Below are 24,718 nucleotides of genomic sequence, written 5' to 3' on the forward strand. Positions count from 1 at the left end.
ATGTAGTAGATTATATTTACATATAATCATACTTAGAGCAAGTACACTATTTTTTGAGGAATTAAATGATCACTGATTAAGTTTAATAATTTTGACCTCCATGTCACTTTATCATCAATAACCCTGTTCTAGTCTTACAAACTTCCCTACATAATACTTCCTCTTTTCTTCCTGTCTTCTATCTTAATTTCATTATTGTCTTTTCTAGTAAGTAATGTCTTCTAATATGGCCAAAGAGCAACAGTCTCAGTTCAGTCATCATGGCCTCTAGGGATAGTGCAGATTTAGTTTACTTTAGGGCCCATTTACTGGTTTTTTGAGCAGCCCATTGTATCTTATTCGCTTTCTTCACTGTCTAGATTTTAGATCTGGTCTAAAAATCTAATATAGTTTGGCTGAATTAAGTCATTTCCAAAGCACCACGGCGGAATGCAAACTGTACTGTGTATATTTACTATTTACCATATTAAGAACTCAGTAAACAAATGCTATATTTTCATGAGCATGCTATATGGTCATATGGTATTATTGTATTTTCTATCAGCTTTGATGATCGCAGCTCTTTTACCACCTTAATCAAAAGCATAAATCATTAGGGGAACAGGCATCCTGAAAAACTATGATTCCCAAAATTCATTGCCAATGATTGGGGGTAGTTGGAGTTGTAAGACAAAGCAGTTAAAAGTCAAAGGTTCACTACCACTCAAATAATACATGACATGTAGCAATCAGCTTTACATTGTTTTTTCACACTTTTATATCTAAGGGAATCATGTGAGGTGGGGCAGATTGAGAAAAGAAAGAGTAAAATGATAAATTGCATGGCTGAACATGCATTTGAACCTGCATCTGCTCACAAACTATCCCTCTGGCTCATGTTTTCTCAACTTAATTCCTCCATGTTTTAGACTATACATTTGAAATTCTGGTGTTTGCTAGTGAAAATTCCCCAAAACGTGAAGGGCACTGCATTGGGCAAAGCTGCTTCTATCTCACAATAAATCTGTTATGTGAAGTTCTCTTATACAATTCTACATAAAATTATATACTCTTATATAAAATCTGCATAGTTCAATTCAAGACAAATTCATTTAGCAATAAAATTGAGTAGTGTGCACTTCCCTAACAGTGTGGAGTCGAAAAATGCTATTCTCCATAACTTAACTTTCATACAATCCGCTCTATATAAGCATATACTGCCTCATTCTTAATATATTTTGTCAGTTAAAGTGCAGAAGTGTATCTTATTTGGGCACATTTACCATTCTTTTAAGGTAATAAAAGTTTGTCCATTGACAAGCATAGCATATATTTGACATATAGAGATAACTAACTAGAAAGGCAAAAAGAAGTTTAGTCCAGTTTCACCCAACTTCATCCATAGTTTTTATTCATTCATTTACACTCTTTCTCACAGAGAATGAATTTTGGAATTATCTATTAAGTCAGACAAGACATTTTGGTCCAAGGGACAGATTTAGTCATTTGGAATTTACACATAATTGTGCTCTGGAGCAAACAGAGGTGGGAGAATACATTCCGTTTTTAGTTTTGAGTGGAAAGTATATGATTTCATTTGTCACACTACTGTTTCATTTGGAAATCATATTATGACTGCCAAACTTTGCCTTAATTTGCAGTGTAAAGGTTTTTGATAGGTAGATACAGCTTTTTAAAATAACAGACTGATGCTTTGGGTGCTGTGTCATTCCAAAACAGGAAAGAACCAGTGGTATTTTCAGATGCCTTTATATTCTTCACAATTGAAAATATATTTTAGCATTTACTAGTTTTATTTATTATATGGAACACTTCTTTAACAGTCTTTTTCCCCCTCAACCTCTTTTAAAAGAGATTTTATCTCAAGTGCCTTGCAGAAAACATACTTTTTTTGTAGAATGAAACATAAAGAAAAAATAGTTTTGTTGGCTTTTGAGGGTGTTAGAAAAATTAACATTCTGCTTTTGCTTCTGTTGACCTATCTTTTAATGTGGTGTAATATTTCTACATATTTGTTCTGAAAATATAAAGCTGGCACCTGCCCCCTCATTTCATAAAGCTGCGACTTTACCCTCTGATGCTTTGGTAAAGCAGACTAATAGAAATCCTTGGCACACATTAGTTACCTAAGGGAATAATAGAACTATTTGCTGTAATCGTTTGGCAAAAGGACATAAACATATGGCTTTGGTTTATATTCAGAACTGCCAGTTGTGCAAAGTTGCATGGATGAGGTATACAACAGCAGTGACAACTCTGAAATCAGAAGTGAGAATCAAAATAAATCATCCTCATTACAGAACCATCCAAGCTTGTCTTTGGTCTAACATTTATTCCGCTGTTGTGCATTTTCAAATATTAGATCCCTCTTTTTGGAAAAAAAAAACACTCCTTCAAAAATATACATAGCATTTGGCCGTCAGTAATCATGGTGTCCTAGAATGGATTACACGCTATGTAGTCCCAAATTGAAACTGTTTTCAGATTTAGATTTAGTGTTTAGACTTATTTATTTTAGTTTGAGAGGACAGCAACACAGCTAAAGCAGACAGATTCACATCATTCATTTTTAATTTTGAGGAGGGAGAAGCAATAATGACAAAATGGAAAATGTATCTGAAAGAAGTTATCAAACCATAGAAAAGGTTCTTAAGTACTGTTTTCAATATCTATTCTTCCTTGATTTTTTTATTTGCCAATATCTGAATAATCCATTTGAATTAAAAAAAATAAATGGAAAATAACCAATTTTGTAGTAAGCATTTAAAATGTGCCATCAGTTATTTTGATGCAATATTATCTTTTGTTTAATGACTTTCTATGCATTGTAAATGGAAGCCTGCAGTAGTTTTCCCAAGAGAATGATATCTGTTGCTCTTTTTTTCCTCAGCACAGTAGCACATTATCAACATTTTAATAATATTTATTAAATTTATTTATACTATTAGGCCAAATCAAATTATTTTGCACCAACTAAATATCAATATAGCCCAGACATGGGAAAACTTTCTAACTGGGGGGGGGGGGTCACATGGTGGGCTGGAGTGGGGTGGGCTGGCCAGGAGGGAGTTCTCCCCAAGTCTCTTCCCTGCCAGGAGGACTGGTTGCTCATAGAGGAAGGGAGCTTTTCCCTCCTGTCACACTCAACTTTCTCTTTCTTTCTTTCTTTCTTTCTTTCTTTCTTTCTTTCTTTCTTTCTTTCTTTCCATAACACACCAATACACACAAACCTCTCTCCTTGGAAGTTCGGCCTTTACACAAAAGAGGGGTGTATATGAAGGGAAGTGTGTACCTTTGAGATTGCGGTGGGGAGCAAACTGAGAGCCAACTGAAGAGAGGATATCTCCCCTTCCCCCCCCCCCTTCCTCTTCTCTTACCTAGGCACCTGGGGGGCAGGCCACCATGTCCTCCTGTTGATAGGGTGGTGACAGAGAAGAGGACCTATGAAAAGGGACCGCATCTGGCCCCTGGGCCTGGGTTTGCACATATCTGAAATAACCACATATCCATGCAAAGTTTGGAAATGGGGAGCAGAATCTGAAGTTTAATATTCATACTGTTATAATTTCCAATAATTGGTTTTTGAGTTTTATGGACAATTACTTCCCTTTTATGTGCGTTTATTAAGGGCAATGACACTGACATCATGGTTGCAAATAACTGGTATACAAATTGGTAAATTCCAAGGACTTCAATTTATGTTGATTTACAACTAATCCCTTCAAAACATCATTTCCCACACTATCAGTAAAATATCCTTTGAACATTATCTTATCATCATATTATAACCTTGTACTGGGCTTTAACAATAATTGAGAAGTTGGATTTTGTCTTTGGAGATGTCTCCTTCCCCACTTAATACTTCTTTTTGGTGTCCCCAAGTGGTGACTTGCTTGTGAACTTGAAAAAAAACAAAACAAAAAAAGCAGAACTTTGAACTGAAGGTCTTCTTCGCACTACACGGTTATAACATTATGATTCCCCTTTTAACAGCTATAGCTGCACCCCGAGGATTCCTGGGGTTGTCATGGCAGTTACTGTGCAACCATAATGCTATAAATATGTTGTGTGGAAGGCCTCCAGGTCATAAACATATTTATTTGCTTCAAATTTACTATTCATTATAAAGTTTATATCATGTGCAGGCTAATATCATTATGCTTCTGAAATGTCAGTCAATTTACATGTATCAGTAAATTATCATTTGGAGATACTCATTTGAAATGATGCCTTTCTTCTTGATGCTTAAAAACCCATAGGTGAATAGGTTACCTCATTAATAACCAGGAATAAAAGGCTTGCATCATCTTGTGTCAACACAAGATGGAAAGAGGCTACCCAGTTGATTGATGTCCAAGCTTGATGATATAGTGTATGTAGTGAATGCATGAGGACATCTGTAGTCATGAAGTGAATTGATTTAGACTGAGGATGCTGCCCAGGACAGGAAAGCCCACCCCTTTTCTTACACCTCATCACCATTTCATATTGCCCCCTGGAGTTGCTATTTGGTATTTAAGACAGCCTTAATAGTGTACTCCATGTGCAATAGTAGCTCTAAATGGGATGTGGGGGGTCTCACACTGAAGTAGAAAAGGTTTACTGGAGCACCTGCTATTGCACTATGACTCCAGTCCAAATAAATGGGACAACTGTAGTGGCAGCTTCAAAGGAAAAATCCAATGAATATGTATGCTTTGCTTGTGTGTTTCAGTGATGTGGACAAACAGATCGTCATATCTTAGGGTATATATTTTGCATTATTAAACACAGTTGAATCAAAACTACATGTATTCAACTATGCCAACTGGATGTAGCACATAAATTTAAGAATGTTTTCACTATACATATGGCTAGAATCCTGTTGGCAATATATACAGATGTAATCTAGTTTAGGGGAGCCCCTGGTGGCGCTGAGCTGATGAACTTGCTTATCAAAAGGTCAAATCTGGGGAGCAGCATGAGCTCCCGCTGTTAGCCCCAGCTTCTGCCAAACTAGCAGTTTGAAAATATGCGAATGTGAGTAGATCAATAGGTACCACTCCCACAGAAAGATAACAGCGCTCTATGTAGCCATGCTGGACACATGACCTAGGAGTTATCTACAGACAATGCTGGCTCTTCAGCTTAGAAATGAAGATGAGCACCACCCCGCAGAGTCAGACACGAATAGACTTAGTGTCAGGGGAAAACCTTTACTAGTCTGAGTTTACTCCTGTGTATTACATTTTATGGTGTGAGAACAAGGTGTTCACAACTTATTTTGTAAAAAAAAAAAAAAAAAAAGCCTGCCCCCATGAGGAAGGCAGTTTTTTTTATGGAAAAGCATACCATATAAGATGTTGGGGGGGGGGGGAATCAAAGTAGTTGTTGATTTCAGTTTTACAATAAGGTGATGAAAAAACATCAAGATCCCTGCCATATCAGTACATACATGGCAGGAATCTTGGAAACATCTCTCCTCATTGCCCATCTGAAATGCTTTGCTCTGGTTCAAAACATAAAAAAAGCCAAATGAGCAGTAACATAAACAGTGTCCTAACATAGGAATAATATCAAAGATCCAAAAGCTTGCTGATGCAGATGCAAAGAAATATCAAATGCCTTCTATAAAAACATGAAAATAGCCACTGCTAATCCACTTGAAAAGCCAGGGAACCTAGGAGAGGAGGCCACAAGAATATCCAAAAGATTTGACTTGAAACCAAACAATGCCTGGTCTGAAGGAAATTCCCTAAGAGATCAATTTAAGTCCCAGAAACTGATTTCTACTCCCCCCAGTCTTTGACCTTAATTGCTGAATTCTTTCTGACCTGCGTAAACATTGGGCCTCTCTACAGTTCTGGCTAATTTCCAGCCGGCGACTGGTCTTATCTATCTCTTCATTAACTGCAAGTGTGAAACTAGCCTGGAGAAGGGAGTAACTTTCCTGCAAACTCAAGCCTGGAATTTTCTCATGAGAACTTAGCCTTTCCCCTGACTCTTCTCGATCAGAGTCTGTAGTAACCTTATTGTCCAAAGTGTCTCCATTTTGCACCTCATCTTCATTGACATCCAAGACAGGCTCAGAAACATTAGAAGGGGGAAACACTATAACAGATTCAGTGTGAAACACAGGCTGAGTCCCAACACTTGCATAATCAAAATTTGGGCCCAAAACTAGTTATAGTGTTTCCTTTTTAATCACCTGTACAGCAACATCATTTTCTTCAATACCGCTTTGAAACTAACCTAAGTAGTCAACGAGAATGTGCCCCATAGGGACTTCTCCAAGATCTTCTGGGACTATGCTTATTTCAAAGGACAGAATTTTTCAAACTTGGGAACCCTTTTCCAAGGGAATGACTTAAGCTCCCTTCTGAGTGATTATGTTTCTATTTCAGCAAGTGTTTCGAACTGCTTATTCCATATAATTGAATTTACTCTCTAGGTAAAGGTAAAAGCTTTTCCCTGACATTGAGTCCAGTCGTGTCTAACTCTGGGGTGTGGTGCTCATCTCCATTTCTAAGTCGAAGAGTCGGCGTTGTCCGTAGACACTTTCTAGGTCATGTGGCCGGCATGACTTCAAGGAGCACCATTACTCTCTAGTGCAGCACTATTTTTAATTTTTGTTTTTAAAAATTATTATGCAGTTTTATTCTATGAACAGTTTATATTATTTAATTTTAAATTGTCCTATGTTTTTAGTGGTTTTACTTGTATCTGTTTTTTGTTATTTAAGCCTCGGTGAGCCCATTACTTAGGAAAAGTAGAATATAAAGCAATTGAGGGATTGCTTGATTAGCCATAGATTATACTCTCAGATACAAAAATAATGATAAGCAAAAAAAGCATACAGAAAGATGCATAAATGTGTACACACATGCCCCTAAATAACTTTTCCAGATTTGAATAGTGAATAAGGGGTGCTTTATTCTACCTATTGCCTTTAACTGCATATGCTACTATTATATTTTACTTCAAAGCATTACAAGGACTCTTCCCACAAACTCAGGGCAAAGCATAATATTTTCATTTAAAGATGTCATAAAATATTCACTGTCATCAGTGAACAGAAACGCTCTTTGAAGGCCTTATTAAAATGAAAATCATTAGTCAAATGAACTCTAATGCTCTATTGTTTGAACACATACTTAGAGGAAGTCTTGATTAAATCGTAATATATATTTTTATGTGTGCTTGATAAATATGCATCCCTGTAAGTGTACTTAAGATGGCAATCTTTAGTTAGAAAATGGGAATTATGTTGCAAATGCTACATAAAATTAAAGTATAGGCATTGATGTTGGGATGTTTTTCCCCTCTTAAACCTAACAAAAACAATACAGTAATTTCCTCAATCACAAATGTGCTAATTACATATCTAATAATTATCTGAGAAGCTTTCACTAATAGCAAAGTTTATAGCATTAAAGAAAAACAACATATATGGTAGAAAGTCCATAAAATCTAATACTATGATAGAGATATGCATTTCGTGTGATGCTATAAGACTTTTGCAACAAATGGTAACACAGCTACTGTTTCTGGAACTCATTAAAATTTGAATATTTTTATCATTAAGTTTAATTTTGATTAACATGTCATATGATAGTGTCAGCAAAGGGTACTGTCAGGGCCTCAGAGAGAAATTTTGCAAGGCTGAGAAAGACTGATTCCAGGTCCAGAGGGTTAAGGTACTCTGGCTTGAATGACTTTGTTGCAAATATCTACTGGAGACATCTGATACAAAACTTTTCAGGTATGCTAACACTCCACTCACTTCATTCCTTGTCTTGCCTGGTAGGTTAAAGCTCTAAAAGATCTTGCAGTCTCAAAATTCACAGCCCCACATACTCTTGAATCTATGGGTTTTCTGCCTATACTAACTGAACCCTCCTCTTATAGGACTTCATCACATGGAGCAGAGTGTGGAGAAGCTGTGGGGCAGCGGGGTAAATCATCGCCCTCTTCTCATCTCATGCAGGAATCTTTCTGGCCCTGGATGTGTCCTGAGCTGTCCCCAGTTTCTTGAATAAGAACATGGGTAGTCAACCATTTTCTCCTGACTGCCGCTTAGCATGCTGCCATGACACAGCTTGCAAGGAGCCAGCATGGAGCTCTGCTGGAAGTAGGCCTGAATCATGTGATGGGCTCTGGCAGACTCCATCCTGGCTGCATCTTGGCAGCATCCTAGGATGGGGCTGAAAGCCCATGTGATGAGGTCCATAGTCCCTGTATATGTTACTCCCTATTTAAAAGCTAGGCTCATATATATCTTAATTCACCTTCACTGTCCTTTCCTACTTGTCACTTCTTTATGTGATGACTAACATTTTCTAAAAGAATTTACAAGCTTTGGCATAAGACTTTCATGGGGTTTGTGGGTGGGAAATAGGTTTCATTTAGAAGAATGAAATGTTTCGGTGAATGCCACCCAGGCTCATAAACTGTAATGCTCAGTAGGATTAGTTTTTAAAGGAGGTAATAGACAATAAGTATTGTCTTCTCATGTGTGTGAAATTCAAAGAACTCCACTTGTATATTAAAGATACACACAAAGGAGTGGCACAGGACATGATGTTCCCATCCAACTGTGTACTCAGTGAGCATATACCTGTAGAGCTTCTTCCCCAGAATGGAATCTTGATTGATTCAGATACATTCTCATCCAGGGATACTGTGATAGGTGCAACTGCATGCATACTGATTGTGCACATGCCAGTAGGTATACACCCCTCACTTTCACACAGCTAAGACAGGAACATTGTTGGTACACACATCAAGAGAATATATGCTAGTGGGTATGAGCTTGAACCTCCTCAATGTTTGAAAACATCATGTTCATCATTGTCATGATCATCATTATTTATACCATAAATACAAATACAAAAGTTTCAGTCTTGGTCAACTTCAAGTAGTGCTGGGAAACAATTCTCTTTGGAACACTTAAGCAAATCTACATTGACCCATTATCCCAGACAGAGCCAATCCACTAAGGTGTTTGCCCAAGTTGGTGCCAATGGACAACTATCTTTACTATTTCATCCTGTTCTTCTTGTAGTCATGGTCTTCAGACATTACATGGGTCCTGCCAGTCGGTCATTACCTGGGTGCCAGAGTGACAAGGGAGAATCTACCCTTCTTCTCTCCCTCCTTGACCCAATTTCCCCGTTTTCCTGGCTGATGTCACTGGAGGTGATGACCAACTGGTAGGACCCATGTCGCACCCAGATAGCACTGTGACAAAACAAATGAGAGGGGATAGGAAGTGCGTCATGCCGTTCATCTGATTTTTCTCAATATAAATCAGCCATCAATTTGAATTTGCTGCTGAATTGAATATAAATACCCTTAACAAATCAAACAAACAACCCAACAAATCCTGCACATAGATAATTGGATATCATGGAGATGACTAGCCCAATATTTCCAATATCAGTTTCTCAAGTTCCTATTGAACTAGTGATAGGTCCCTATAAGTCTGGGGCTGAAACCCTTGAGGATCCACCAGACCCTAAGGATAAAAAAGGTATGGGGGAGGGTGGGGACAGAGAGGCATCACTGTTCATCTCATGTGACCAGCAAATACAAAAAAGTCCATATGGTAGGAAGTAATACCTTTATTCAGCCTGCTGAGCATATACCTATGTTATTTAGGGACACACAGTTCACTGAAGCTCATCAATAACCAAAGCTCAGTCATATCAAATAGTCAAGATATTGCAGTAGAAATTGGACAAATTTGACGAAATCATTTACCCCTTGTTAGATTTATTTTTGGGGAAACATCCTATAATTGCACCAGTATGAAGCAGTGTCCACACTTTCTTTTCAGTAATTTTAGTATGGCATTGAGCTCATATTAAAGGAATCAAAGCAAGTTGACTTCACTATATTTAGCTTTAGTTTAAAAATAGGTAGAAACAAAAACTGAAGTCAACAGACTGGGCAGCATATTTATTTTTCATTGGCCACAGATTGGGAGTAGATGCTGGAAATAATACTCCATTGGGCTGCTGGATTATGATAATGCCTAGCTACATTATATTTAGTGCCAGTGCACACTGAGAATTCAGATTCCCATATATTGGGGGAGGGGGAGAGTTTAACATTAAAAAGGAAATATTTTCTGTGTGAGATAATGATGGGAAGTGGATATGTTCCCTCAATTCTTCTAATCCTACTTTATTCCACAGAGACTTTCTTTTGAGGGAGGTATTGTAAGAGTAAATAAATTATGCTAGATGTTATCAAGAACCTTGTCTGAATGCCAGGTTTGTAGGAGGTATGCAAAAAATCCACTTCATTGCATGAAATCCATACAACCATATAGAACACACTCAGTTTCCTGAAGGGAGGGGAAAATTCCCCTTTTCTGGTTTTGTGTGAGTGGACTGCTTTATATGCAACAGACACCACCCTCAGCCTATCATGAAGGTTTTACAGTGCTATGTTCATCATACTAAATAGGCCTGGCCAGTTTAATCTTAATCTGTTTAAACATCTGTCATAAATTCAAATGATTTTTCTAAAAGAAAAAAAATCAATAGAAAAAATCACCTATATTGATGTGACTGGTAGTTTTTTTTACCCTTTGTGTGGTTTTTAAATATTCATGGATTTTTTTTAAAGTATCTACATTTTTAAAATAGACAGTATCTCATCTCTTGGGGGGGGGGGGCAGGTATCACAATTAAAAGAGAAACCCAGTGATTACAGCAGTATTTATTTTGAAATAATGATGGCAATGGGGTATCCATGGATTTCTTTAAAAAAATAGTTTTAGCTTACAGAAGCTGCTGTTAATTTTGCCAGCAGAGTTGCAGGTGAAATAATGCACATTGGATAAATAGTCTGTATTGGTTTAACTGAACATAATATATAGTGTGTTCTGGAGTTGTTTGTCTCAATAGACTATAGTAATCAAAAGTAATGAACCTATTATGTGCAGGACCTTGGAGAGCATGGAATGGCAGTAAAAGTGTGGCACATAAAAGGTTTATTAAAGGAAATTAAAGTCCATCATTGCCACACCTGCTCCCCTATTATAAGTCTATGGCAGGTCAGTGCCTTCAATCACTACTCAGCATCAGAGAATACAGCCACGTTTCCCATTACCATTGCAGTCACATTGCAACCAAACCCGTCTAGGGTTTGAATGGCAGCAAACAAACATAGGGAAGTTTTAATTTCTTCTTGATCAAACACCATCTATTAAAGTGGCTGTGTTGAGAGCTATCCACCAAGCAGATAAAAAAAAATGAGATCTTCTACTGATATATTCAGTATTGATCTTTATCTATCTGTCCATCTATCTGTCCTAGTTTTGGTTGTACATGATAAACCCAGAAGAAAGCATTTACACATCAGTTTCAAATATCTGTTCAACTATCTGACTCCTTGTTTATTCCTATAAAGAGCTATTTAGGTCATATGTCATGTACCATATGCTCAGTGTCTCATATAGCCCTCTGTAATCATTAGCTGGGAAAAATAGAGAGGCTCACAAATGTTGCTTCATCTTTTCAGTTGGTTAACTTTTCTTCATAGTCTTGAAAAAGGAAGCATTTCTCTCCTTTGTGTGGACCTTGAAATAGTTTAGCATACATATTCCAGTATATGATTGAAAAACTATACAGTTTAAAAGCAGTTCAGTGAAGAAAAGGTTATGGGAACAAGCTCTCTAAATCCATCCATATTTAGAATCTTAGAAGACACATTTTTAAACTTTGTTTGTATATCAGGGATTGACTATCCCTCTATCCAAGTAGAAAGGATTCACAGAAACTGTCATATAAATACACGAGGCATCTAAAGAAACTATACACTTAGTGCAAATAATGGATCCAGATCCTTTTGATTTAGATAAATTTGAACTCACAGAGATGGTTTTTGAGTCTACCATTTTACATAGCAAGGTGTAAACTAACTGAAATTTGAGGCCATTACAATCACATTATGCTCAGGATGTGGCATACCCACATGATATGCAATATGGTGAGCTATGCTATACAATAAATTAAAGAGATACACTGAGGAAGCTGCTCCAATCTGAGTCTATACATAGGGTTTTCTCTTCAAAACAGATTAAAAATGTTTGCGCAGTTGACAGATTATGTTATCTTTTCTTCCTCATGTTATAGCACATACTTTACACCATCATGCCACTCATTACTCATTTCTTTGGGTTTATGAGGGAAGAACAGGGAACCTCATTACATTCAGGTTTCATAGAAACCCTATTAGAATGCCTATTCTTGGCATTCTATTTTTGCTCCCATCCCACTATGTCTTCATGAATTCCATGTAAATGGCATCTGAGTCTGCATCCTTATTGCTCAAATCTTCCTGTCTCTCCCGATATAAAACCTCGAGGTTACAGATTTGATTTGAAGACAACCATTGTCAAATGGGACTGCATGCTCTCCCTTCCCCAAAACTGTTGCTGTCATCCATAGAATGTATGAGCAAACTCTTTCCATGCATCCAATTCAGTGTTATTCCCAAGCAATTCTGTAATCTGGACTTTCTTTTTTTTTCAGTACTTGTATATATTATTTTCATATTATTCACATGATGTATTTATTCATTAGAAGTTAAAACTTGTTACTTGTTCCCTACTTCGCAGAGATATGCAAAACTTCAGAAGCACTACCAAATTGGGCTTAGGGCCCTTCCACAAAGCCATATAATCCAGAATATCAAGGCAGAAAATCCCACATTTTCTGCTTTGAACTGGGATATCTGGCAGTATGGACTCAGATAACCCAGTTCAAAGCAGATATTGTGGGATTTTCTGCCTTGATATTCTGGGATATAGGGCTGTGTGGAAGGACCCTTAATCATTGAAAGAAAACAATTCCCACAAATGCCTCTGGACCCTTCCAGACAGGACCTATATCTAGGGACATGATCCCAGGTTTTCTGCTTTCACCTGGATTATATGAGTCTGCACTGCCAGATAATCTGGAATAACCTGGGACCAGATCCTGGGATATAGGGCCTGGATCCTTTCTGTCACAAATACCTTTGTTTTCTCTGTAGTTCTTCTCAAAATGGTACCAGAAGGGAAAAGGTATTATGTCTTGACATTTATTTGTGAGAAACTGCAAAAGCATGGCATAGGGGTAACCTGAAAAGGTTTGTTTCTGTAAAATTATATAGTAATATAAAGCAGCCACAGGAGGATTTGGCAACAGTTTGGCAAACTGAATTTAGTGGTAAGAAATGTATTTCCCTTTCCAAGATGGCATCAATTAGATATATGTGTGGATATATTATTGTCAAACATTTAAAACTATTAATTGGTTCTAAGTGAAACATCTCATAGAACTTCTGCAAAAACATTATTTTCAGCAGGGGAAATGGTGAAGAGTTTTTGTTACCTTTGGAATACTCTGAGCATCCTCTTTCACCTCCGCTCAAAATGCACAGGAAATAAACAAGAGACTTGTGCTGTAAAATGTAAACCCTCTAGTAATTCTTGATTTGTTTTACTTTGCCTTAATTTCCTGTTTCCTTGTGCGATAATGGCTCATGGCTCATGTTGCAGGGCCTTAATCCACAAATCAAAATATGTAATTTACATTTACTTGAGATATTTTCTGCAAAACTAGTTTCACTTCACCACTTCAAGTCTCAGCCCTTTTATATTTTTAAGAGATTTTAATTAGATCTCTAGGCCAAAAGCTGCCACTACATTTTGTTTATGGGTTTTTTTCTTGATTCAAATCCAAGACCAGAAGCTCTTGTATTTTTACAGCTCTTCCTTGGATACAAAATAAAAATAATCATGATGTAATTTAAGCACATCTGCTCCCCTTAAAGTTTGCCACTTTTCTCACTGAAATCTCATGAGAAAAAATCTGCTATCTTTAGCTTAATTGTATACTTTGCCACATTCCGCATAAACTATTGTATTGCTTCAAAGTTAGCAAGATAGTCCTAAATTTACCTAATAATATGGGTTCCTTGTGGTAATTTAAGCGGCACATAGTCTGATCTAATACTTTGTATTTCAGCTTTAGTCACCTCCTCAAAATTTAACATGGTCTACTCATTCATTTCTGGGCACAATTCAAAGTGCTGGCTATGATCTATAAAGCCCCATATGGATTAGATCCGAACTATTTGAAGTGTTTTTCTAAATGAAATTGTTAAAGTCTTGAGATTTTGGGGAAGAGCTTTCTCTTGGTTCTACTACCTTCACAGTTCAATCTGGTGAGGTATGGGAGAAAGCCTTTTTGGTACTCACGGTCTCTTAAATTCCCTTTCATGGCAGGCTAGTCTGGTCGCTTCTTTGCTCTCCTTTTGCCAGTAGGCAAAGACTTCCTATTCAAAGAGGCATGTAATAATTAAGTGGTCATAAAGAGCAAGTTTTATTGGTATATATGTGCTGTATTTCTAATGTTATTCTTATGTTGTAATTTATTCCCTTTTCTTTAAAAACTGTAATAGAATTTCCATTTGATAATTTGTTCTAACTTCTTAACAATCGGGGGAGGGGGGGTGCCTTTTCTTGTTTTAGCATTTGTAAGCTACTTTGAGTTTAAAGCAAGAAAAAAGGCAGGAAATATGTAAATAATTATTCAATTATTATATATTGTGCCTACTGTATCCACAGATTCTGCACCCACATATTTAAGCATTCACAGCTTGAAAATATTTCACCCTAAATGAAATCCAAAAAGCAAATCTTAGTTTTGCTATTTTATATAAGGAACACCATTTTACCATGCCATGGGACTAAAGCATCCACAGATCTTGGTATCCATAGGGGGTCCTAGAACCAAGAACCAATAGATATCAAAGGTCCACTGTAATGCTGACTCACTTATTTCTGATGTTTAGATGATGACTAAACTATCTTTTTGAAAGTGTATTAATGAGATTGCTCTGGGATTTAGGGCTTCAATGGAGCAGCCTTACTCTTTGTATCTTGTGCTCTTGTCCACTTTAGGATATTGCTGTCTACTTTGCTCTTGTCTGCTTTGGGGACTTTTGGGTTAGCTGATTGTGTGTAGTTTTTATTCCAGGTATGTTTGGTTTCATGAAGACAGAGAAAGAGAGAGAACGAGAGAGGGAGGGAGGCTGGAATGAGTACAGTATGAAGAAAATGATGCTTTTGCCTCTTCACTTTGTGCTTTCTTGCAACAATTTTATGCTTTCACCATTTTAAAGTTGATATTTTTATTGTTCTATCTGAATGTGCATTTATACATGATTTGTTATTTTCTTATTTATAAACACGTAACAAAAGCACATAAAAACTCGTGGGGCAGAATTTATAGAGTCCACTTTGCCTGTCATTTCCACATGGCTTTGTTTTGGGCATTCCTAAAAAAACTGTTGTGGTTGTGACAGGTTGATGCAATGGTGTAGTGCACCTGGTGTATCACTCCACCTATCACTGCAGACCATTGCCCTGTTGGTTGGTTATCCAGCTAGCACCACTAAGACGTGGGGTCAGATTTCTGCCTGCCTTTTGTAGATATATTCTGAAAGAATAATTAATAATGAATAAACTTAATACAATATTTTTACCATTCTGAACTATGTTTAAAGGCTGCTTAGAGATGGGCAGAAACAAGATCAATTGGTTATTAGAACAATTCTCCTACTGTCACCTTGAATATCCAATAGTGTTAGCTGAAAAGATTGTCTCTTACTTTTTTAGATGGATGCAGATGGAGAAGATAAAAAGCTACGCACACATTCAGGAGAAACCAAGGGTGAGTTGGAAGATCCCCTTCTATGACCCTGTGCCCATCTTAGCATGAAATGTAATGATTTCTGCACACAGTCCCAAATGTGTCGTCAATGAGTCCATGTCTTCCTTAGGGCTCATTTTAATCAGGACACAAACTGCAGACATTAGGAGGTGAAAAGTTGTTAGATGTGGGGGGAGTGCAAACAAGAACAAAATGTCACAAATATATGACACAGATAATGTGAAAATCCAACTGATGCTGTCATATACTTTGACAGAGAACAACTTTGACCATGAAAAGGTTGTATAATATTGTACCCTGCCCAGAATGGTAATGATCCCCTAAAATATTTTATATAATATTTTAATGTGTTCTGCCTCTGATAAATTAATTCTACTATAAGCATTTTTCAAATATGTTTAATAATCAGATCTGCTGCTATCTAAAAACACTAACATTTTGAGCAATTTTGAATTTATATTTTTAAATGTAGGATAAAAAGTTAAAACTTTCGGGGGGGGGGGTCTCCATGGATAAAGAACAGATGGCGATGTAATATTGAGATTAAAAGGCCCCTTAATGATCTAAACATCTGGAAAACATGATTGACTAGTAATGCAACCCCTTAAGGAAAATAAGTTTTTATTATAATGGATAATGTTTTCTGTGACCCTTGATTGTGAGTGGGAAATTGACATATGTAAAATAAAATAAACTGGGATATTTTACCTTCATCTGAAGCAGATTGGAGTTACAAAGTCTGCAGCAGAACCTAAATAACTAAATGCAATGCTGATCTATTCTGTCCTTACTAGTCAATATGATGATATGTTCACACTCCACACTATATAAAGGATCTGTTTATTGATTCTATGTATGAATGCTGCACAGAGAATATATATGTATACTTGCAAGACAGAACACAAAATATATTTCCTGAACAATTAATATGATAAACAGAATCAAGGATAACTTTTGGGTGATGCCCTAAGATCTGAGTGATACATTCTAATTTATAACTGGAAGACACCCACTTCTTTCCCTGAGACACCATCACATGTACAAAACCTGCTTCAATCTCATATCCAGAGCTCAGATTACATTTTTGGACTTATTCATTATTAATTAACTTCCAGCTTTCCCACACAGAGAATGTACACAGATAGGGGAATTCTATATATTTTATATTTTCTCAAGTAGCAACCAAACAAAGGAATAACTATGTTTCTTTTCATGCCAGCAATAATGAAACTGGTCCCTGGTTGTCTAGTCACACACTGGGATAGTATGACTCCTGTATCTACGTGATTGGTATCCGTGGTTTTATTTATCCATATCCGACAAAATAAGTCATATGTGGGCCTTTTTAAGGCTCTCTAGTATGACTGTGATATTCTTGGACCAGAAGTCCTTCATTTCAATAGGGTTCACTGTTAATCATGGTTTGCATATTCTCATGAAGTCTGGGAATGTATACTCCATGGGATTGCACTATAATAATGGAAGTGAAATTCAAGGGTTTATGAGTTTTCAGATCAAATCCTCATTTTCTGTGAAGGTTCAAAAATGTGAACAGCAGCCTGTTCACCCATTTCTCATTTGGAAATACTTCTCAAAGTGATTTGAAATAGGAGTGGTATGAACATGGTTTACATTGATGTGTTCTCTCAATATCAACCATATGAGATGCTTCTTTCCTTCCTTTATAATGTTCTGAGGTTGTTTAAAAAAAGATTTTTTCAAGATTTCACTGCTTTAAAAATGTAGAGCCACTTTACTTATTCCAGCACCCCTTGACTTACATCTTAAAGGTCCCAGTTTAGCATTCAAGCCACAATATGAAATGATTCTGGTTCAGGGACTGAACATTATTTTCCACAACTCATGGTTGTGGAAAATAATGTTCAATTCCTGAATCAGAATCATATCATATTGTGGCTTGAATGCGAAACTGGGACTTTTAAGATGTAAGTCAAGGCCAAACTAAGCCATTGGATGATATTAGGCCAACAACTTCCTCTCAGCCATAATTCTTGAAAGGATAAAATGGGGGACTTCAGGGGAGCCATGCAAAACTCCTTGAAGTCATTGGAGGAAAACCAGAGCATGATTGTAGCAAAAAAGGAAATAAATATTTCAGTCTGTGAAATAGCCGTCACAAAAACAATTGTCGTGCACTCTATATGGATGAATTGCTATGTGTTTTGTCTGCTGGTACGGGGATTTTTTGACCTATGAAGTGCCATTACACAAAATTCTTTAGGCAAAGGAGGCACACAGCAGCTATAGTTACTCAGACAAGCAGCTTTTCACAACAAGCTACTAACTAGAAAATTATGAATGTCAGTGTTGCTTAAAACACAAAAGAAGGAAGAGATTTGTCTTGATATGGGAGAAGAAAGCTTTTCTTCCTACTTTTGAAGAGCCATGCACAGTTTGAAAATGCAATCTACCCTAGCCACATTTATTCACATATTTGTAGAAATGGTCTTACTGAAGAACAGAAGGATCAGATTGAATGAGAGAACGGCTCTCCATCTCCTGCCTACCATTGAGGCATAGGGTGAATGAAGGGTAAGAAAGATGTGGATCCAGGGGCATATGAAGTCTTCAGCTTGAATTCCAAAGTAATCTTCAAACCCATGTTGTCTCCACCCAAGTCATCTGCAAACTATCAGTTGACATCCTTGACAAGCACAATGTTCCTGTTGTGAAACAACCAGGTGGGCATTGAGAAAGGGAGAAGGATGAAGAGAGGAGAGATAGGCATGCAAAACTCAGAAGTGTGGTGGAAGAAGAGAGAGAAACATTTTAGCTCCATGCATCCTTATCGCTAGACCCTCCTACTAACTTTGCTCTGTTGCTGATGACATTTGGTTCTGACATTTTAACTTGGGATACTTTACATATGCCATTTTGACTTCTGACATATAACCCCAAAGAATGCAACCTCAAAAATCCCCCTTTTAATCAACTGTTAGAAAGAAAATGGGTGCTGGTATTTTAAATGCATACAAAATAAATCCCTGGAATTTTGTAAAGAGACATTTCCCCTCACCCCACAAAAAGAAATTATGAAATCCCATAATCTTTGCGATAAAATGAGCCTGAAATGGTGGGAGCAATCTAATCAAATGATGTCGTAGGACAAACCACTTAAATTACTCTCTATGTATTTATGTCAATGTTTATTTTAAGAGCTTATGTTGCCCTCATAGATGTGAGTGGCAGCATTTCCATACAGTTCAGTGAGATCAGGATCAATCCCCAAATGATGTGAGTAATTGCAACAGCATAATGAAGTTACTGCTGCATATCTGAACATTGTTGCGAGCTTCCATTAGATGGAGTCTGTGGGGAGCTACCGACTAAACTGGCTGGGTTTCATTTAGCAGTTTCTAATCAGAGTTAATGTACTGCCATACTTTCTTTAAACATTTAAAAGGTGATCTCTCTCATTTAGCCAGCTAGTTAAACATATTTAGGGGCTTAAAATGCTTCTCTCTGACACACACACAGGCTTAATAGAGCAACAGCATTTTCCCAGAAGTGGGACAACGGATGTGGCCTGTGCAACATGAGTAATCTTTAGAACCACCTGTTGACTTTTTCAATATGTTTGCTAGCCTTATGGGGGCAGGTATTTGTAAACACCAGCTTTCCTCATTCCCAAATCAAATAATCAATGCAGAAAAATAAAACTTTCTCATGGTGCTGCTTTTATAACTATTTTTTTTTTAAGAAATGGTACAATGCTGATTTTTCTCCAGTGAACAACAGCAGCCTCACTGTGTTCAGAGATCTTGCCTTTGTTTTAAAATAATCACACAAATTGCACATTAGTCTGGCAATTGCCACTAACAGCAATAATCCTCCAGTTAGAAGGAAATAAAGACTCACTGGTGTTTTTTAAATCTCTCTCCTATCATTAAAAATAGGCAGGTGCACATAACTATATATCTGTAAACTGATTTAATTTTCCCTTTCTCTTTCTATCTTTTTTTTAACAGCACACGTGGATTCGATAGCACAAGAGCTCAGGTAAAGATTCTAGAAATTTCAGTTCCAGCTTTCTTGCATGGGATAATATCAGGCATTTATTTTTGTATCACTAATATAAGAACCACTACAAATAATACAAGGTTTTGTTCACAGCACTCACACATTTTGTTTAAAGAAGTATTTGGGGATGAAAGGTCTTGAAAGGCCTCTAAACCATTACAGCTTACCAGGGACCCCATGTAAAAGAAAATGTTCATTAGGTAGTGCTCTTTGTTTCTAAAAAATGTCTTTCCTCTGAGTTCTTTGCCCTGATTTTCTGCATGTGTGTTTTGAACAAGAGCTATTTTATGGCCTTTCTTCCATCACAGCTTGTGTTCTGTCATCTCAACCAGTTATATATGTGAAAAGCTACATACACACACACACACACGTGCACACACAATTTACACACACATCATGTATGAACCCTTCCCACTATGTAAAGGTAGCATGCCATTTTTTGATTATCGATTGACATAATGCAGAGGACAGCAAATGAAGAATGTGAAAAATTGTATCAAAACCCATGCATGAGTTCAGGAAGCACATTTTCTGTTCAGATTGAAAACAAACAAACCACTCCCCTACCCTTAGTTTGCTAAACTCAGGTTTCCATAAGTTGAAGTGAACTCATATTATTACTGTGTAGTACAGGCCCGTAGCCAGGATTTCAATTGGGGGGGGGGGGAGCTGAGTCTGAGTAAAAGAGGGTCTACCCTAGCAAACCTTTTGTATCGTTACCCCAATACCCCCATGCATATGGGATATATTGAGTATGGTGATCAGATCATGATATGAATAAACATAACAGTTTAAATAATGCACTAATAAGGCCTTTTTGTGGACCACCATGAGAATTTAGGGGGGGGGGTGAAGCCCCTCAAGCTCCCCCCCCCCCCCCCCGGCTACATGCCTGGTGTAGTATGAAAAGTCTTGTAATAGATAGCACGAACAAACAACTACAGTACAGTCTGGCTTATCCAACCTTCGCTCATCCAACATTCTGTATAACCCAACACAGTCTGCCTCCCACCCGGTCCACAGCTGTTTCAATACATTGTGATGTTTTGGTGCTAAATTCATAAATACAGTAATTACTACATAATGTTACTGTGCATTTAACTGCTTTTTCTGTTGATTTGTTGTAAAACATGTTATTTTGGTGTTTAATTTGTAAAATCATAATGTAATTTGACATTTAATAAGCTTTTCCTTAATCCCTCCTTATTAGCCAACATTTTCACTTATCCAACATTCTGCTGCCCCATTTATGTTGGATAAGCGAGACTCTACTGTAAAAAGTCAGTGACTCAGGAAAACCTCTGATAAGGTTATGAAACTAGGAATATTGGAGACAGTTGCTGTTTATATTTTAATATGAACTGAAAGCCTGCTTAGTGAGCTCATGTATAGATATTGAGACACAAATGCAGTTGTGTTCATTTCTTCATTAGCTATATTTTGAATTATACCAAGTCCTAGTCAAAAATGTATAGGCTAAGGGAAAACAAAACTATGTGCACACCGGGAGAGATGAATGGCAAGGTAGTTGTATTAAGAGAACAAAAATGTGGATATTAAATGAAATCAGTAGAAAAATCTATATTAGGTTAAATGCATGGATATCTGAATTAGAAGAAAGTCATACAAGAATTTACAAACTGATATGAAAGCAGGTGAAACAAGTGTATAGACAGTGAAATAGTGTCCTCCATCTCTGCTTCTAACAAGATGATAATGGAACTTTTCTTTTTATGTGGCTGCCACTCTTTAGCTAGATCACCTGTTCCCTTGCCAGGCATTTTATTAAAATGATGAATGTGCAAATATGTGCAAGAACAGTAAAGCAGGCTGCATAATTCTGATTTGTCCTTGTGTTATTACTGGGTCAATAAATACATTAGGTAAAATAGTATATAAGCATATTATGTAGACGAAAAGATGTCTACCATTTCTCAAGACAAAAAACCAAAACACCCCTCAACTCTTACTTTTAGGCAGTTGGATCTAGTATGTTCCAAGGGCACATAGTAGCAATCTTAGAGAAATTTAGCCTTCCTATTACATAGCATTGGGGAAAGATCTGTTATCAAACATTATGAGGTAAATCCTTGATTATATCCTGATTTCTGATTACTGCCACCACAAACTTTGTAAGAATATACTATATCTGATGTTATTTAAATATACTTAAAACCTTGAGACTAAGAACTGAATTTTATTAACAATTCCAACTCAAAGCAAACTCACAAAACTGTTATGAGAAACTGTTATGAGACAACTAGAAAGCACAAAATACTTCATGCCAGATTCCAAAGCTTTACTTTAGGCAAAGAAGTTTTTAAAAAAATCACAATGATATTACAGAAAGGAAAGTGATGATATTACAGTCACAGGCCTACCTTTTTTTCTCTGCCCCCTTCAACATTACCATATAATCTAGATTATCAAAGCAGATAATCCACATTATCTGCCTTAAACTGTATTATATGACTCTACACTGCCATATAATCCAGTTCAAAGCAGATAATCTGGATTTCATAGGGCAGTGTAGAAGGGGCCTCAGGTAAAAGTGAATTAATGCCTCTAAAGATTTGGAGGCAAAAAAGAATTAAACATCTCTAAAGATCCAGACCTTAAACTAAGGTCCAAGTCTTTAAAGATGAGGGCCCTGTTTGGACTGACTTCTGTGGGAAAATGGTGTGTCTGGAGATGGGGGAGACATCAGGAGGTCGAAATGGGATGCTGGATGGCATCCCAGGTCAACCTTTGGTTGATCTGAGATGCCATCTAGCCACCACTCTCAGGAAAGCAGTGAGGAGTATAACCCTCTCAGGTTTCAGTTGGCAGTGAGGAGTACAACCCTAGAGGAAGCTGCTTGTTTTAACCTGCTTCCTCCCAGGTTTTAGTATAGTTTAGAAGGGCCCTCAGATGTTTATTCTCTTGTCAGTTAAAACTGTCTAGAGAGAAAAACAGGATTTTTCTATCTGTCAATTTATCATTCTAAACCTTTTTCATTCACCACCCTCTGTTTTCTTATGATTTTCCTAAAGATAAAACATAAAGCCCACCAACAGATGCATTTATTGTGTATCATCTTACATTACAAATATTTAGTTTTAGCATTATGGCAAATCAATTGTCATCATTAATTGTTGATTTATTGTTATTATTTTGTCTTGATTGACAAAATTTCAACAATGATTCTCTCCATGTATCTCTCTTTTTAAAGGAAAGCGCATGAATTCATAGTTCTTGTTTTTCTTATTAGCAGATTTATTTATTTTGTGTCTGAAGCATTGCATACAAGGGACTCTCCACACCAACAAAGTTGCCCCTCCTCCTGCGATTTGCGATTTGCCCCTCCCCCTGAATAAAAGAATAATGGTAGGTTCCATGGAACCTCCTGGAAGGGGGGCGGGGGCTGGCTGAGCGTTGCAGCCAGCCTCCGTTCTCACTTCGAAGAAGTTTTTGACCCGCCACACCCGCCCACTGACAGTATAACGTTTGGTTGCCCGTTGGAGCCGGGTAGGAATTTTTTGCCCCTCATGTTCTGGGGTTTTTTTTCACCTACCCTATACTGTTATTAGGGGCTAGCTGGGGTGGTCTGGGCTTAATTAGGCTAGCATAAATAGCTCAGGAAAACACGAACACTGAGGTATACGCAAGGCACCCCTTAAGGGTGGGGGGTCATTGCACAGCAAACACTCACCTAAAGGTCAGCAAATGGGTGAGGGGACATCAATTGCTACAGAAATAAGAGAGGCTGATATCAATAATTTGGGACAGGCCTCTCCGGACTTTTACATTCAAGTTGCCCAGTTGGGGATCCAGGGCACGCAGACATTACACATTAAATAGCCGAGGACGTTGCCTCGGTTGGCCACCAAGTTCCTAGACACATAGTTTAGTTCAGGTAAAGTTAAATAGGTAACAGTTAATAAAGTTGCCCAAAATTTGAACCCATACTATTGTTGTCTGTCTCGTTATTTCGGGGGTGAAGGGGCAAAAGTATACAACTGATAAAAACAGAAGGAGCGCAAGTGGCTAAATAATTTTTGACCAAAACCGGACAACAGTAACTGCATTGTCTGTAGCTTTAAACAATTCTTCCTCTGTACATGGGGCAGATTGTGGGCAAGCATACAGGTGCGGAGTTGTTTGTTCTGCTCCACAGTCACACAAGGTGGGGGATTCTTTTAGGTAGTTCCATTTTGTCAGGATGTCTTTCACAGAATCGTAGAATTGGAAGAAACCTTGAGGGCCATCCAGTCCAACCCCCTGCCCAGAAAGAGTGGGCTGATCTTTTGATTTGCCCACTCCAGTTCTGAGTCTGTTCAGGGACTTCAGATTTGTTTCTGTCAGCCTCTTCCTCACCTTGCAAAGATATTTTTAGATTATGGTAGAGCCATTCCTGTGGATATAGATCCAGATTTATACAGCTACACAAAGGGGCCATTCACACTACACAACTACAGTGCTATGGTTCCACTTTTTAACTGCCATTGCAACTTTCATTGGAATCTTGGAGTTTGCAGTTTAGGAAGGTTGACTTAAAATGTTCTGCCAGAGAACTCCAAGCTAGTAGTTTCACCAAACTAATAGGGCCAAGATTCCTTAGGATTTAGTGACAGCAGATAAAGTGGGATCGTACTACTACTCCTATGTGATGTGAGAGGCCTCATAATGGGTAGCATTGGACTCTAACAAACCACTATACCATCAGCTAGCTAGCTTTGGGAAGCCATTGTGCTATATTTATGTAGAATGAATGGGCTCCTTATCTGAGTGTCATGAATGTATTCATGACAAGAAAGAAAAGAGAAGGCTGAATCCTATGAAACTCTGCAAGGCTGATTCCATGTTGAGATGTAACAGCTGCCTATCACCCTTTCTGCAATCAGCCAAATAGAAGGAGTAAGGCAGCAGGCCAGCAGCAATATCAGTCATGCCAACAGTCTTGCAGCACTAGAATGAACATCTGG

At 37.5% G+C, this 24,718-nt stretch overlaps 1 protein-coding gene across 3 annotated transcripts in view; it reads left to right on the forward strand.

Moving 5' to 3' along the window:
- ST18 (ST18 C2H2C-type zinc finger transcription factor) overlaps nucleotides 1-24,718 on the forward strand; it is a 166,824-nt gene that overhangs the window by 48,076 nt on the left and 94,030 nt on the right. For all 3 annotated transcript variants that reach the window (XM_067467428.1, XM_067467427.1, XM_060775297.2), the window contains exons 2-3: nucleotides 15,659-15,713; nucleotides 19,703-19,733. In XM_067467428.1, coding sequence (XP_067323529.1) covers nucleotides 15,659-15,713; nucleotides 19,703-19,733 — 86 coding nt within the window. The remainder of the gene's footprint in view (nucleotides 1-15,658; nucleotides 15,714-19,702; nucleotides 19,734-24,718) is intronic.

This window comes from Anolis sagrei, chromosome 4 (assembly GCF_037176765.1).
Source record: "Anolis sagrei isolate rAnoSag1 chromosome 4, rAnoSag1.mat, whole genome shotgun sequence".
Taxonomy (NCBI): Eukaryota; Metazoa; Chordata; class Lepidosauria; order Squamata; family Dactyloidae; genus Anolis; species Anolis sagrei.